At 37.0% G+C, this 15,975-nt stretch overlaps 1 protein-coding gene across 1 annotated transcript in view; it reads left to right on the top strand.

The window, feature by feature from the left end:
• ATXN2 (ataxin 2) overlaps positions 1-15,975 on the top strand; it is a gene marked incomplete at its 5' end in the record, with an annotated part of 111,664 nt that overhangs the window by 52,628 nt on the left and 43,061 nt on the right. Inside the window, 5 exon segments of the mRNA XM_079718068.1 lie at positions 1,296-1,493; positions 2,117-2,224; positions 2,501-2,571; positions 14,346-14,647; positions 15,687-15,750. Of these exon segments, the coding sequence (XP_079574194.1) occupies positions 1,296-1,493; positions 2,117-2,224; positions 2,501-2,571; positions 14,346-14,647; positions 15,687-15,750 (743 nt within the window).

Genomic DNA, 15,975 nt, shown 5'->3' with positions numbered 1-15,975 from the left:
GGGGCCCAAGTCTTATCTGTGATTAGTCTGAAGAATGTGCTGATGGCAGCTATAAAAGTGTGAAAAATATACTTTGACAGGATCTTACAATTAAGACTGCTTTTGTTGCTAATATTGATGTTTTGCTTCCATGATGACTAGAGTTTGAGCATGCGATGATTGTGGTTTTTGGTCATAATCTGTCTTAATCAGTGCATAGAACTTTTAAAAGCAAAAGATCTTTAAGCTTAAACAAACGAAAGTATACCCAGCTCCATTAAATATCTTTAGTTGGTACACATTGCTCACCTTCATATAGGTATAATTTTATTGTAAATTCCTTTGAACTTTCTGTTTTCTTCTTTGGTCTTCAATTACAAGGAAATGATTCAATTAATAAAAAATAGAATTTCTAAAATCTTTATTTCTTTAGTGTACCATTAATTGTTTGACATTACGCGGATGATCTGGAAATGAATTTTGAAAGTGGCAACATGATTATAGAAGTGAAAGTAAAATCACAGTTTTAGAGATACAGAACTGTGTTATAGGTTTGCTCTTTATACTAATTAGAAAAATGACAGTTGTTGAATAATACTTTCCTTCCATGACCCTTTTGACTTAAAAAAGTAAAGAACCACTAAAGTGAAGCAAATTGAACCATTTTTCTCTAAATCTTTGAGTCTGAATAAGTTTATAATGGTGTATGAAACCTATTAGATACTTATTTTGAAGTCATGTGGAATTTAAACCCCTCCTTGGATTAGCTTCCCCTTTGAGCTAAATTGAGTTCCCAATTTCCTTAGTTACTGCAGAGTGGATTTTGATGGGGTAAGAAAGAGCATGTAGGATTGGCTGCAAACTGCTAAAAGGTGTTTGAGTTTATTATTTGAAGGAGGGCCAAATAAGCCTACTTCTTAGGGATTCCCCCCACCACCACCACCTGTTTTAAAGAAACAGTTTCACTTTTTAGTAGAGAATGTTATCTTTATCCTAAAAAGTAGCATTTTTCCTGCCTTAGAAATCCAGTTTCTAAATTCATTTAAAATACTTCGTTTTAGAATTAATATAATTAGTTAGGAGGGAAAACTACTGTTGGACATAGGTATTAGTAATTGCTTTCATTCTTCAGGTATTTGTATTGTCCATCATCACTGCTATTCCTGAGACTTTGGAAAAGAAAACAGGGTGATGGGATAAAAAGTAATTGGGGAGGAGGTCAGATAGAACTATGTTACCTAGATCTTCAGAAAAGCCTTTTTGAAGAAGTGACATTGAACTGAGAATATAATGGGTAACTTTTCTCTTTCTTGTAGTTCCAAGATTATCCCCTAAAACTCACAGGCCCAGGTCTCCCAGACAGAATAGTATTGGAAATACTCCTAGTGGGCCAGTTCTTGCTTCTCCCCAAGCTGGTATTATTCCAGCTGAAGCTGTTGCTATGCCTGTACCAGCTGCATCTCCTACGCCTGCCAGTCCTGCATCCAACAGAGCTGTAACCCCATCTCTTGAGGGTATGTAAGAAAGGGCTTCCAGATCCACAATGTCATTTGTGAAGTTGAGTGTTAGAGGTTTAAAAGTTTATGAAAAATGGCTATGTTGGGGCTTCCCTGGTGGCACAGTGGTTGAGAGTCCACCTGCCGATGCAGGGGACACGGGTTCGTGCCCCGGTCTGGGAAGATCCCACATGCTGCGGAGCGGCTGGGTCCGTGAGCCATGGCCGCTGAGCCTGCGCGTCCGGAGCCTGTGCTCCGCAACGGGAGAGGCCACAACAGTGAGAGGGCTGCGTACCACAAAAAAAAAAAAAAAAAAAAAAAAAAGGCATTGTTGTTTTATTCATAGGTATGTATCAATATTTGAGGGTACATTTAAAATTTTATACAAATGAAGTTAGTTGTTTAAGTAATGCTGCTAATTTCATGTTATTCTTGAATATGTGTTGTTAAGATAGTTTACATTCCTGGGTAGTAAATGTCAATATAATTAAAATTATTAGTGTTTCATATGTCTGCAAAGTTAGAAAGCCTCTGTTTAAATGTTCTTTTCCAGAAACATAGGATCAAAATTTTTGAATATTTTCCCTTTACTTCTATAGCTCCTATCTAACTTTGAGTTTTTGTAAAATATTATTTTCTAGCTAAAGATTCCAGGCTTCAAGATCAGAGGCAGAACTCTTCTGCAGGGAATAAAGAAAATATGAAGCCCAGTGAGACATCACCTAGCTTCTCAAAAGCTGAAAGTAAAGGTTAGAGCTTTAAAAAGTCTTTGGGTATAACTGTAGAAATAGGAAGGAATATGTCTTACTCTCTTGCCCAGTACAGAGTATTTTTGGTCAGTACTTTTTCTTAGGATTGTGCATATTTAAATGCATAATTTAACATGTCAAAATCTATAATTAACATATTGAAGTTTTTATTATTTTGATAATAGAATTTATTTTCATTTCTAACATCCCATCCTAAAAGAATTTTAAGTTAAAGATTAGAAATAAATCTGGATCTAACACTTCTTAATTTTACAGGTATATCACCAATTGTTTCTGAACATAGAAAACAGATCGATGATTTAAAGAAATTTAAGAATGACTTTAGGGTAAGTATCGTATTGACTAATGAATTAGAATTAAAAAAAATTTTTTTAAGCATTACTAAAAATTCTTATATCATCCATTTACAAAAATGCATTATATACACCCAGAAAAATCAAACCATGTGTGTAGAAAGCTAAACATCTTTTTTTTTCCTTTTTAATTTATTTATTTTTTGGCTGCATTGGGTCTTTGTTGCTGCACGCGGGCTTTCTCTAATTGCTGGGAGCAGGGACTCCTCTTCATTGAGGCGTGTGGGCTTCTCTCATTGCGGTGGCTTCTCTTGTTGCAGAGCACAGGCTCTAGGTGTGCGGTCTTCGGTAGTTGTGGCTCGCGGTCTCTATAGCGCAGGCTCAGTGTTGTGGCGCACGGGCTTAGTTGCTCTGCGCCATGTGAGATCTTCCCGGACCAGGGATTGAACCCGTGTCCCCTGCATTGGCAGGCAGATTCCCAACCACTGTGCCACCAGGGAAGTCCCTAAACATTCTTAAAGTTGTCTTTGCGTATTCTTAAAGTTGTCTTTGCATATGCTTTGAGTGAGGTAACTAAAATCATGAGATTGGGTAAGAACAGAGATATAATATATATAATATATAATATATAATAATACAGAGATATTAAAGAGAATGTAATTCTGACATTGGAAGTCACCATAACGTAAGTTATTTGATATTCATTTGACTACTTTATTCAGTGACAGTAGAGCAATGCCAAGGCATTGATTATCTGATGTGGCATGTGGAAGATGTACTGGACCCTGGTTTTACAAAAGAGTTGCAGATTTACACTTCATGCACAAATGTATTGTGGTAGACATCCTTCTATAATATCATTTCTCTCCCTTAAGACTTGCTGAATGTACTCTGATCTCTCCTGGAAGACCATTTCATTCTTTTGCACAGTATTTACTGTAACATATTGTGCATATCAAGGTATATTTTGAGACCAAATCAAGAAATTATCCTGAAACTTAGCTTCTTAATGGGGGAAAATCTGATTATCAGCCTTTGAAAGAAGACTTAAAATATGAATGGATCAAAAGCAAAAAGCAGCCTTTTCCTAGCCTGTGTTCTAGCTTCCTAAAAATTAATAAGTTTTTGCCAGTAGCTTCATTCCTGACTTTTTGGCACTGTTTAAAATATTAAATTTTATTTCATACTTTAGCACAGTTATCTATTCAGCTTTAATGCTATTAGCAGTTGTAAATTTAAGTTTTAATTTTTTAAGCTATAGTTAATGCATGAACACGATACAAAGAATGCCCAGTGACTGAATGCCCAGATGCCCACTACCAGCTTAATACACCAAGCACTCCAGCACAGTTAAAGCCTCCTGTGTACTTGCCCACCTCAGCTGCATCCTCCTGCCAGAGCGAAGGGTATCTTTCCTCGCAGTTCTTTATACTGCATATGAGAAGATCCCTAAGCAACAGATGGTATTATTTTGCATAATCTTCAGTTTGATATAAATGTCATGTTCTTGCCCATACTTTTATTTCCTCAGCGTTATTTTTTACAGTCATTCATTCCCTTCTTATAGTACACTTGTATGAATTTATTATGTTATAAAGAAATTTTTTTACTTTGAAGCATATTAGAGAGTATGTTTTTTGTAACAGTTTTATTGAGGTATAATTTGCATATCATACAATTTAGCCATTTAAAGTGTACAATTTAGCAGTTTTTAGTATATCCACAGGGTTATACAGTCATCACATAAGCCCTTAGCAGTCACTGCTTATTAGCTTTCAAACACTCCTCCCCCCAACCCCCATCCTAAACAACCATTAATCTCCTTTTCGTCTCCATGGATTGCCTGTTCTGGACATTTCATATGAATGGAACCATACAATAAATGGCCTTTTGTGAGTGGCTTTTTTTTCACTTACCATCATGTTTTCAGGATTCATCCATGTTGTAACCTGTGTCAGTACTTCATTCCTTTTTATGGATGAATAATATTCCACTGTATGGATAGACCATATTTTATTTATCCATTTATCATCAGTTGATGCCTCTGGGTTGTTCCCACTTTTTGACTGTTATGAATAATGCTGCTATGAATATTAGTATACAGTTTTGTGTGGACATATGTTTTCATTTCTCTTGGGTATATACCTAAGAGTGGAATTTCTGGTTCATCTGGTAACTCTGTCCTTAACCTTTTGAGGAAAACTTCTGGACTCTTTGCCAAAGCAGCTGTGCTATTTTACATTCCCATCAGCAGTATGGGAGGGTTTCCGCTTCTCCACATCCTTACCAGCACTTGTTACTGTTTTTCTTTTTGATTATAGTCTTCCTGTGGTATGTTGTGGTTTTGACTTGCATGTCTCTGATGGCCGATGATGTTGAACATCTTTTTATATGGTGATTGCCCATTTGTTTTTTGTTTGTTTGTTTTTATCTTTCTGCACATTTTAGTGAAGTAATTCATAACTACTGATTTTATTAGGAGATATATGTTGATGAAAGTATCCCCAAACCATCATTCATGAAGATCATTGCCTGCCATTTTTCACAAGACGTTTCAGCCTTATACATAAGATGTTTACATATAACAGAACTGACATTACCACAATATACATCAGTATTTATAGTCACAGTATGGACATAAATGTCAACATCTATCAAATAATGATAATTAGATATCTATGTGAATGTCATTTTGCTTGTATTTCCTTCTATTAGTAGACATACTAAATAATCAACTAATTATAAAGTAATAAATGGGACAGGCAAAATGCCAAAAAATACTTCTAGTTATAAATTAAGGAAAATACAGTCCTGATAATTGATTACCCATTTGTATGTCTTCTTTGGAGAAAAGTTTATTCAGATCTTTGCCCATTTTAAAAATTGAGTTGTCTTTTTATTGAGTTGTAAGAGTTCTGTATATATTCTATGTACAAGTCTTGCATCAAATGTGTGGCTTGCAATTTTTTCCTCCCGTTCTGTGGGTTGTCTGTTCACTTTCTTGATGTTGACAACTAAAGCACAAAATTTTTTAATTTTGATGAAGTCCAGTGTATCTGTTTTTTCTTCTGTCCCTTGTGCTTTTGGTGTCATATCTAAGAAACCATTGCCTAATCCATAGTCATAAAGATTCACTCTTATTTTCTTCTTAGAGTTTCAATTAAGGCTATGATCCATTTTGAGTAATTTTTTAAAAAATTTCAGTATAGTTGATTTACAATGTTGTGTTAGTTTCAGGTGTATAGCAGAGTGATTCAGTTAACACATACGTGTGTGTGTATATGTATTCCTTTTCAGATTCTTTTCCATTATAAGTTATTACAGGATACTGAATATAGTTCCATGTGCTATGCAGTAGGTCCATGTTGTTTTTCTATTTTATATATAGTGTGTATCTGTTAATCCCAAACTCCTAGTATATTCCCCCGCTCCTTCCCCTTTGGTAACCATAAGTTTTCTGTGTTTGTGAGTCTGTTTCTGTTTTGTAAATATGTTCATTTGTATCATTTTTTTAGATTCCACATGTAAGTGATGTCATATATTTGTCTCTGACTTACTTCACTTAGTATGATAATCTCTAGGTCCATCCATGTTGCTGCAAATGGCATTATTTCGTCCTTTTTTATGGCTGTGTGTGTGTGTGTGTGTATGTGTATACATACACACCATACCACATCTTCTTTATCCATTCATCTGTTGATGGACACTTAGATTGCTTCCATGTTGTGGCTATTGTAAATAGTGCTGCTTTGAATGTCGGGGTGCACGTATCTTTTCAAGTTAGAGTTTTTGTCTTTTCCAGATATATGCCCAGGAGTGGGATTGCTGGATCATGTGGTAGCTCTAGTTTTAGTTTTTTAAGGAACCTCGATACTGTTTTTCTTAGTGGCTGCGCCAATTTATATTTTGAGTAATTTTATTTATTTATTTATTTATTTTTAATAAATTTATTTATGTATATATTTTTTGGGCTGCATTGGATCTTCGTTGCTGCGTGCAGGGTTTCTCTAGTTGTGGCAAGCGGGGGCTACCCTTCATTGCGGTGGCTTCTCTTGATGCGGAGCACAGGCTCTAGGCACACGGGCTTCAGTAGTTGTGGTGCAGGGGCATAGTTGCTCCGCGGCATGTGGGATCTTCCCGGACCAGGGCTTGAACCCGTGTCCCCTGCATTGGCAGGCAGATTCTTAACCACTGTGCCACCAGGGAAGTCCCAATGATCTAGGTTTAAATCTTGCCCTCTGTACAACATTGAGGCATGTTGTCTACATCTCCCAAGCCAAAATGGGATAATTGTAGAACCTACTTCATCGTGTTCTTGTGAAAATTAATGAGATACTGCCTGTAAAGTGTTTAATATAGTTCTTAACACATAGTATGTACTCAATAAATATTAATTTTTATTACCAAAATATAGATGAACCGAAGTTGTACCGGCAGTCACAGGTTTCTTTTTCTCTGAGTCACATAAGAATTTTAGTTTTCCCATAAAAATGTCTATTCTACCCAAAGCAATCTATGGATTCAGTGCAATTCTATAAAAATTCCAATGGATTTTTTCACAGAAATAGCACAAACGATCCTAAAATTTGTATGGAACCATAAAAGACGTGAATAACCAAAGCAGTCTTGAGAAAGAACAAAGCTGGAGGTATCACGCTCTCTGATTTCAAACTGTATTACAAAGAGATAGTAATCTAAACAGTATGGTATTGGCATAAAAACAGAAACAGATCAATGAAACAACAGAGAACCCAGAAATAAACTCATGCATATACAGTCAATTAATTTATGACAGAAGAGCCAAGAATATACTGTGGAGAAAGGACAGTCTCTTTAATAAGTGGTGTTGGGAAAACTGAACAGCCACATTCAAAAGAATGAAACTGCACCACTGTCTCTTTTTTTTCTTTTTTTAAAAAAAATTATTTATTTTTTGGCTGCGTTTGATCTTCGTTGCTGCGAGCAGCCTTTTTCTAGTTGGGGCGAGCGGGGGCTACTCTTGTGGTACGTGGGCTTCTTATTGCTCTGGCTTCTCTTGTTGCGGAGCACGGGCTCTAGGCATGCGGGCTTCAATAGTTGTGGCTCACGGGCTCTAGAGCACAGGCTCAGTAGTTGTGGTGCATGGGTTTAGTTGCTCTGTGGCATGTGGGATCTTCCAGGGCCAGGGCTTGAACCCGTGTCCCCTGCACTGGCAGACAGATTTTTAACCACTGTGCCACCAGGGAAGTCCTGCACCACTGCCTTATACCATACCAAAAAATCAACTCAAAATGGATTAAAGATGTGATAGTAGGATCTGAAACCATAAAATTCCTAGAAGAAAACATAGGCAGCGAGCTCCTTGATGTTGGCCTTAGCAGTGATTTTCTTATTTGACAATAGAAACAAAGGCAACAAAAGCAAAACTGAACAGCTGGGACTACATCAGATTAAAAGTCTTCTGCACAGCAAAGGAAGCCATCAACAAAGTTAAAGGGAACTACCAAATGGGGAAAGTATTTGTAAGTCATATGTCTTATGAGTTAATATCCAAAATGTATAAAGAACTCATACAACTTAAATAGCAAAAACACAGTCTGATTTTAAAATGAGCACAGGATCTAAATAGACATTTTTTCCAAAGAAGATGTAAAGATGGCCAACGGGTCCATGAAAAGGTCCTCACTAATTATTAAGGAAATTATTAAGGAAATGTAATTATTAAGGAAATTATTAAGGAAACATAAATCAAAACCACAATGAGGGGACTTCGCTGGTGGTCCAGTGGTTAAGAGTCTGCCTTTCATGGGATGCAGCAAAAGCAGTTCTAAGAGGGAAGTTTATAGCAATACAATGCCACCTTAAGAAACAGGAAACATCTCGAATAAACAACCTCACCTTGCACCTAAAGCAATTAGAGAAAGAAGAACAAAAACATCCCAAAGTTAGCAGAAGGAAAGAAATCATAAAAATCAGATCAGAAATAAGTGAAAAAGAAATGAAGGAAACGATAGCAAAGATCAATAAAACTAAAAGCTGGTTCTTTGAGAAGATAAACAAAATTGATAAACCATTAGCCAGACTCATCAAGAAAAAAAGGGAGAAGACTCAAATCAATAGAATTAGAAATGAAAAAGAAGTAACAACTGACACTGCAGAAATACAAAAGATCATGAGAGATTACTATAAGCAACTCTATGCCAATAAAATGGACAACCTGGAAGAAATGGACAAATTCTTAGAAATGCACAACCTGCCAAGACTGAATCAGGAAGAAATAGAAAATATGAACAGACCAATCACAAGCACTGAAATTGAAACTGTGATAAAAAATCTTCCAACAAACAAAAGCCCAGGACCAGATGGCTTCACAGGCGAATTCTATCAAGCATTTAGAGAAGAGCTAACACCTATCCTTCTCAAACTCTTCCAAAATATAGCAGAGGGAGGAACACTCCCAAACTCATTCTGCGAGGCCACCATCACCTTGATACCAAAACCAGACAAGGATGTCACAAAGAAAGAAAACTACAGGCCAATATCACTGATGAACATAGATGCAAAAATCCTCAACAAAATACTAGCAAACGGAATCCAACAGCACATTAAAAGGATCATACACCATGATCAAGTGGGGTTTATTCCAGGAATGCAAGGATTCTTCAATATACGCAAATCAATCAACGTGATACACCATATTAACAAATTGAAGGAGAAAAACCATATGATCATCTCAATAGATGCAGAGAAAGCTTTCGACAAAATTCAACACCCATTTATGATAAAAACCCTGCAGAAAGTAGGCATAGAGGGAACTTTCCTCAACATAATAAAGGCCATATATGACAAACCCACAGCCAGCATCGTCCTCAATGGTGAAAAACTGAAACCATTTCCACTAAGATCAGGAACAAGATACGGTTGCCCACTCTCACCACTCTTATTCAACATAGTTTTGGAAGTTTTAGCCACAGCAATCAGAGAAGAAAAGGAAATAAAAGGAATCCAAATTGGAAAAGAAGAAGTAAAGCTGTCACTGTTTGCAGATGACATGATACTATACATAGAGAATCCTAAAGATGCTACCAGAAAACTACTAGAGCTAATCAATGAATTTGGTAAAGTTACAGGATACAAAATTAATGCACAGAAATCTCTGGCATTCCTATATACTAATGATGAAAAATCTGAAAGTGAAATCAAGGAAACACTCCCATTTACCATTGCAACAAAAAGAATAAAATATCTAGGAATAAACCTACCTAAGGAGACAAAAGACCTGTATGCAGAAAATTATTATAAGACACTGATGAAAGAAATTAAAGATGATACAAATAGATGGAGAGATGTACCATGTTCTTGGATTGGAAGAATCAACATTGTGAAAATGACTCTACTACCCAAAGCAATCTACAGATTCAATGCAATCCCTATCAAACTACCACTGGCATTTTTCACAGAACTAGAACAAAAAATTTCACAATTTGTATGGAAACACAAAAGACCCCGAATAGCCAAAGCAATCTTGAGAACGAAAAATGGAGCTGGAGGAATCAGGCTCCCTGACTTCAGACTATACTACAAAGCTACAGTAATCAAGACAGTATGGTACTGGCACAAAAAAAGAAAGATAGATCAATGGAACAGGATAGAAAGCCCAGAGATAAACCCACGGACATATGGTCACCTTATCTTTGATAAAGGAGGCAGGAATGTACAGTGGAGAAAGGACAGTCTCTTCAATAAGTGGTGCTGGGAAAACTGGACAGGGACATGTAAAAGTATGAGATTAAATCACTCCCTAACACCATACACAAAAATAAGCTCAAAATGGATTAAAGACCTAAATGTAAGGCCAGACACTATCAAACTCTTAGAGGAAAACATAGGCAGAACACTCTATGACATAAATCACAGCAAGATCCTTTTTGACCCACCTCCTAGAGAAATGGAAATAAAGACAAAAATACACACATGGGACCTAATGAAACTTAAAAGCTTTTGCACAGCAAAGGAAACCATAAACAAGACCAAAAGACAACCCTCAGAATGGGAGAAAATATTGCAAATGAAGCAACTGACAAAGGATTAATCTCCAAAATTTATAAGCAGCTCATGCAGCTCAATAACAAAAAAACAAACAACCCAATCCAAAAATGGGCAGAAGACCTAAATAGACATTTCTCCACAGAAGATATACAGACTGCCAACAAACACATGAAAGGATGCTCAACATCTTTACTCATTAGAGAAATGCAAATCAAAACTACAATGAGATATCATCTCACACCAGTCAGAATGGCCATCATCAAAAAATCTAGAAACAATAAATGCTGGAGAGGGTGTGGAAAAAAGGGAACACTCTTGCACTGCTGGTGGGAATGTGAATTGGTACAGCCACTATGGAGAACGGTATGGAGGTTCCTTAAAAAACTACAAATAGAACTACCATATGACCCAGCAATCCCACTACTGGGCATATACCCTGAGAAAACCATAATTCAAAAAGAGACATGTACCAAAATGTTCATAGCAGCCCTATTTACAATAGCCCGGAGATAGAAACAACCTAAGTGCCCATCATCGGATGAATGGGTAAAGAAGATGTGGCACATATATACAATGGAATATTACTCAGCCATAAAAAGAAATGAAATTGAGCTATTTGTAATGAGGTGGATGGACCTAGAGTCTGTCATACAGAGTGAAGTAAGTCAGAAAGAGAAAGACAAATACTGTATGCTGACACATATATATGGAATTTAAGAAAAAAAAATGTCATGAAGAACATAGGGGTAAGACAGGAATAAAGACACAGGCCTACTAGAGAATGGACTTGAGGATATGGGGAGGGCGAAGGGTAAGCTGTGACAAAGCGAAAGAGCGGCATGGACATATATACACTACCAAACGTAAGGTAGATAGCTAGTGGGAAGCAGCCACATAGCACAGGGAGATCAGCTCGGTGCTTTGTGACCGCCTGGAGGGGTGGGATAGGGAGGGCGGGAGGGAGACGCAAAAGGGAGGGGATATGGGAACATATGTATATGTATAACTGATTAAATTTGTTATAAAGCAAAAAAAAAAAAAAAAGAGTCTGCCTTCCAATGCAGGGGATGTGGGTTTAATCCCTGGTCAGGGAACTGAGATCCCATATGCTGCGGGGCAACGAAGCCTGTGCACCACAAATAGAGAGAAGCCTGCCCGCTTTAACAACGAGCCCACATGTCACAACTAAGACCTGATGCAGCCAAATAAATAAATAAACAAATATTTTAGAAAAACAAAACCACAGTGAGGTATCTCACACCTATTAGAGTGGCTATTCCCAAAAATACAAAACAAGGAATAACAAGTCCTGGCCAAGATGTGGAGAAAAGGGAACCTCTGTGCACTATTGGTGGGTAAATTGGTGCAGCCACTATGGAAAACAGTATGAAGGTTCCTCAAAAAATTAAAAATAGAACTATCATATGATCCAGCAGTTCCACTTCTGGGTATTTATCCAAAGGAAACGAAAACACTAACTCACAAGATATCTGCATGTATATGCGCACACAGTGGAATTACTCTTCAGCCATAAAAAAGAAGAGTAATTGCCATTTTTGACAACATGGATGGCCCTTGAGGGCGTTATGCTAAGTGAAATAAGTCAGAAAAGTTCAAATATTGTATGATCTCACTTATTTGTGGAATCTTAAAAAAAAAAGAAAACAAAACAAAACCCAAACTCATCAGTACTGATGGGTGGTTGCCAGAGGCAGTGGGTACAGCAAAATGAGTGAAGGTGGTCAAAAGGCAGAAACTTCCAGTTATAAATAAGTCATGGGGAAGTAATGTACAGCATGGTGACTATAGTCTGTAATACTGTATGGTATATTTGAAAGTTGCTGTCTACGTATTTCCCACCATAAGAAAAAAATTTTTAACTGTGTGGTAATGGCTGTTATCTAGATATTGTGATCATTTTGCAATACATACGTATATTGAATCACAATGTTGTACACCTGCAACTAATAGGATGTTATATGTGGATTATTTCTCAATAAAAGGAAACTGGTTCAATTTTGAAAAAATAAAAAGGAGAATAATCTCAGTTTTCTTTTATGTTTAGTATATTGCAGATAGGAAATACAGAAGAGTGTTCAAAAGCATGCATTGTGCCTTATTTTCCTCATTTATAAGGTTGCGTTAATAGTATGTACATCAAATAGGGCTGTTATAATGACTGAATGAATGAGTTTGTAAATAGTTTAGAACAGTGTCCAACCCATAGTGAGTACTATAGGTATGTTTGCCATTATATGAATAACAACATCAAAAGCCTTATTTTTGCCTTGATCAAAGACCCTTGTAACAAATATTTAAAGTTTTATGCAGTACACAATTAGTCCGTTATGCATATAGCCTCTACTTAACATTAAGTACCTATATTGTGACTTAAACTCCCACTGTGTCCAAATGTTGCTTTCACCTTCTGTCATCAACTGCTTGGAGACTTTATAACTATATTGGTGATGCAGTGAAGCTTGAGAAGCCCCTGAGATGTGTGGTGCTGCTTGCCAGGATACCAAGGGCTCCGGTAGTGAGAATTTGACAGTGGTCCGCCTTTCCTGAGGCTGAGGAGGTAGTTTGTCTCTCTAGTCTTGCAGCCCCTTCTGCTGCACAATTGCTCTTTAGCTTATTCTCACTGCCTAGGGCTGCTGCTTGGATTTATTCTCATTTCCACCATGGCTCCTTCTACTTGCTGCCCTTTTCTTCTCTTTTTCTTGTCATTTCCTTCAGCTATTCCTGTTTTCTTTCTTCTATGGAGTAGGGCATCTTAAATCATCATCAGATAGTAGTAGCATTGACTGCTTCTGCTCTGCAAACTTAAAAACCCCATCACTTATTTTACTAACGTTTTTGTCTTCTGGTCTTCTTGTTGGTGCTTCTCTTTTGTGGTTTCCTTTATGGGTTACAAGGTCTAACTGACCTACATGTCTAGCCAGGTCTCCCTCTGAATCCACCTACTTCAGACTTTCCAACTCACCACTTCTCAAGGTCAAGCCCAGGTCTTAGTCCAGCCGCCATAATGGTCTCTCTACACTCTTACTTGGCTTCCTGCAGTTCATTTTCCACAAAGTTGCTGTGCTCATCTTTGTGAACTATAAATCTTCTCAGTCTGTACCTGCTTAAAATTCTTCAGTGACTTCTCATTATCCTGAGAACTAAAAGTTAGAGTTCTTAACATAGCTTTCAAGTTCCTTTATCATCTCGTTCCTCCTGGGTGAATTTGTCATTTCTTGACTCATCTTGTGTCCACCAGTACTCTTCTGTTCCACAGCGGGGCCATCTTCTCCCTTTCCTATGGGTCTTTAAACATGCTGTTTCTTGTACTTAGACTATTAGTCCCTTTTCCAAACTCCCCCGCAAACCCCCAACATCTTTCACACTTTAGACTAGATGACATTTCCATTGAGAAGCCTTCTCTTTCCGTGAGTTGCTTTTTCCCGTGGGATCCTATAGCATTTACCCCAGTTTGTCAAGTGTCTAATCTCATCCAGATGGAAAGCTTTGGGCGGATAGGAACTATTTCATATTTCCATTCCTAGCACACACAATTTCTGACACATGGTATGCACTCAGTAAATATTTAACTTTTCAGGCTAGGACATTTTAGTGCTTGGATGACTGTAGTTGTGTTGTATAGACATTTTGTTATTGTTGCCTTATAATGAAAACATTACTCGTAAAGTACGAAAAAAACCTTATTCAGTTTGTGCTCATGGAAAAAAATTGATTACTAGAGTTATTTAAAATATTTAAGTATTATTTCCTTTATTTAGTTACAGCCAAGTTCTACTTCTGAATCTATGGATCAGCTGCTAAACAAAAATAGAGAGGGAGAAAAATCAAGAGATTTGATCAAAGACAAAATTGAACCAAATGCTAAGGATTCTTTCATTGAAAATAGCAGCAACTGCACCAGTGGCAGCAGCAAGCCAAGCAGTCCCAGCATTTCCCCTTCAATCCTCAGTAACACAGAGCACAAGAGGGGACCTGAGGTCACATCCCAAGGGGTTCAGACTTCCAGTCCAGGATGTAAACAAGAGAAAGATGATAAAGAGGAGAAGAAAGACGCAGCTGAGTGAGTAAACCTGGAATTTAGCACGGCTGTTACTTACTTAACTTTTCCTTAAGGTGTCCAGAGCCTTCCAACTCAAGAATCTATCTAGACTTTTAGACTGCTTTATAAGTAGCTCTCAACTTAACAAAAAACTGGTCTAAACAAATGACATCTTAAGTCAATTAGGTCATTGCACCCTATACTCTTCTTCCCTCCTCCACCGTTTTTCCACCCTGTGGCAAAAAACCCTATGCCTAAATTAAGAACGGCTTATTTATAAATGTACAGGGAGTTGAAAAATCACTGGCTTTGGGACTGATACCCCTGTATGCTAGTCAGTACCCACCTCCTGGCTGTGCTACTCGACTAAGAACTTCCACTGCCAAGAAGAGAGAGAAGTCTCTGGTGCCCCTACTTGGAATTCAACGTGTTTTCCATCAAAAAAAAAAAAAGTTTTAGTTAATAGTTAGATTCGTTAAGATAGAATTAATTCTGCACATCCAATATATTATCAATTAAATGGGCTTTTGTGGGCTAGTCTTGGAACCTAACCACACCACCATTGATTTATTTGTTCTGGGTTCCATACAACCCAGTTACAGATGAACTTTTGGAATGCAAATGTTGATAAGTCAAGGAGCACTTATTCTTAATTTGAGGCAAAATTTTTTTATTAGAATCATGGTTTTTCCCAAGATATTTCATATAGGAAACAATTTATCACATAAAAAATACTGCATGCTAGAGAATTGGTATATTAAGGATTGTTTGTATGGATATTTTATAAGGGGCTACTGTCTTCAGTTTAAGTTTTGTTGATTGCTTTTGAGAGAAGCGTTCGTATTACAGTTTAAAAAATTTGTCCTTTTTTGGCTAGTAATTATCAAAATAAGGGGTGAGAATTACGTATATGTGTGTTTTAATGAAGAGAATTAGTGATCTTCTAGTGAGAATTGTTTAAATGTTTAGCAATTTTAAAAAGACTGTCAGGTATAAAAGACTTTACAGTAGCATAAGTTCCATGCAGATTTCACTGGGCTTTATTTTTTTTCCGGTGTAGGCAAGTGAGGAAATCAACGTTGAATCCCAATGCGAAGGAGTTCAACCCTCGTTCCTTTTCTCAGGTAAGTTTTTCTCTCTCTCTCTTTGAAGTAATCTAGCCTCTTAAAAAAAAATTACTTGTAGTAATATTCCCTTTCCCATACCTGCCATCTAAATTCAGTTACAGTATGCTAAAACAACTTTTAGTTTTTCTTTTTTCTTCCGTAGTCATTAATGAATATTTTTGAGCCATAGGAAAAAATGCTAGTCTTGTCATCACTTAGATGTGGTCTGGGGCAAATTTTTTA

This window comes from Hyperoodon ampullatus, assembly GCF_949752795.1.
Source record: "Hyperoodon ampullatus genome assembly, chromosome: 13".
Lineage (NCBI taxonomy): Eukaryota > Metazoa > Chordata > Mammalia > Artiodactyla > Ziphiidae > Hyperoodon > Hyperoodon ampullatus.
Note: the sequence above shows the minus strand (reverse complement) of the source record. Positions and strands in the feature narration are given on the sequence as shown.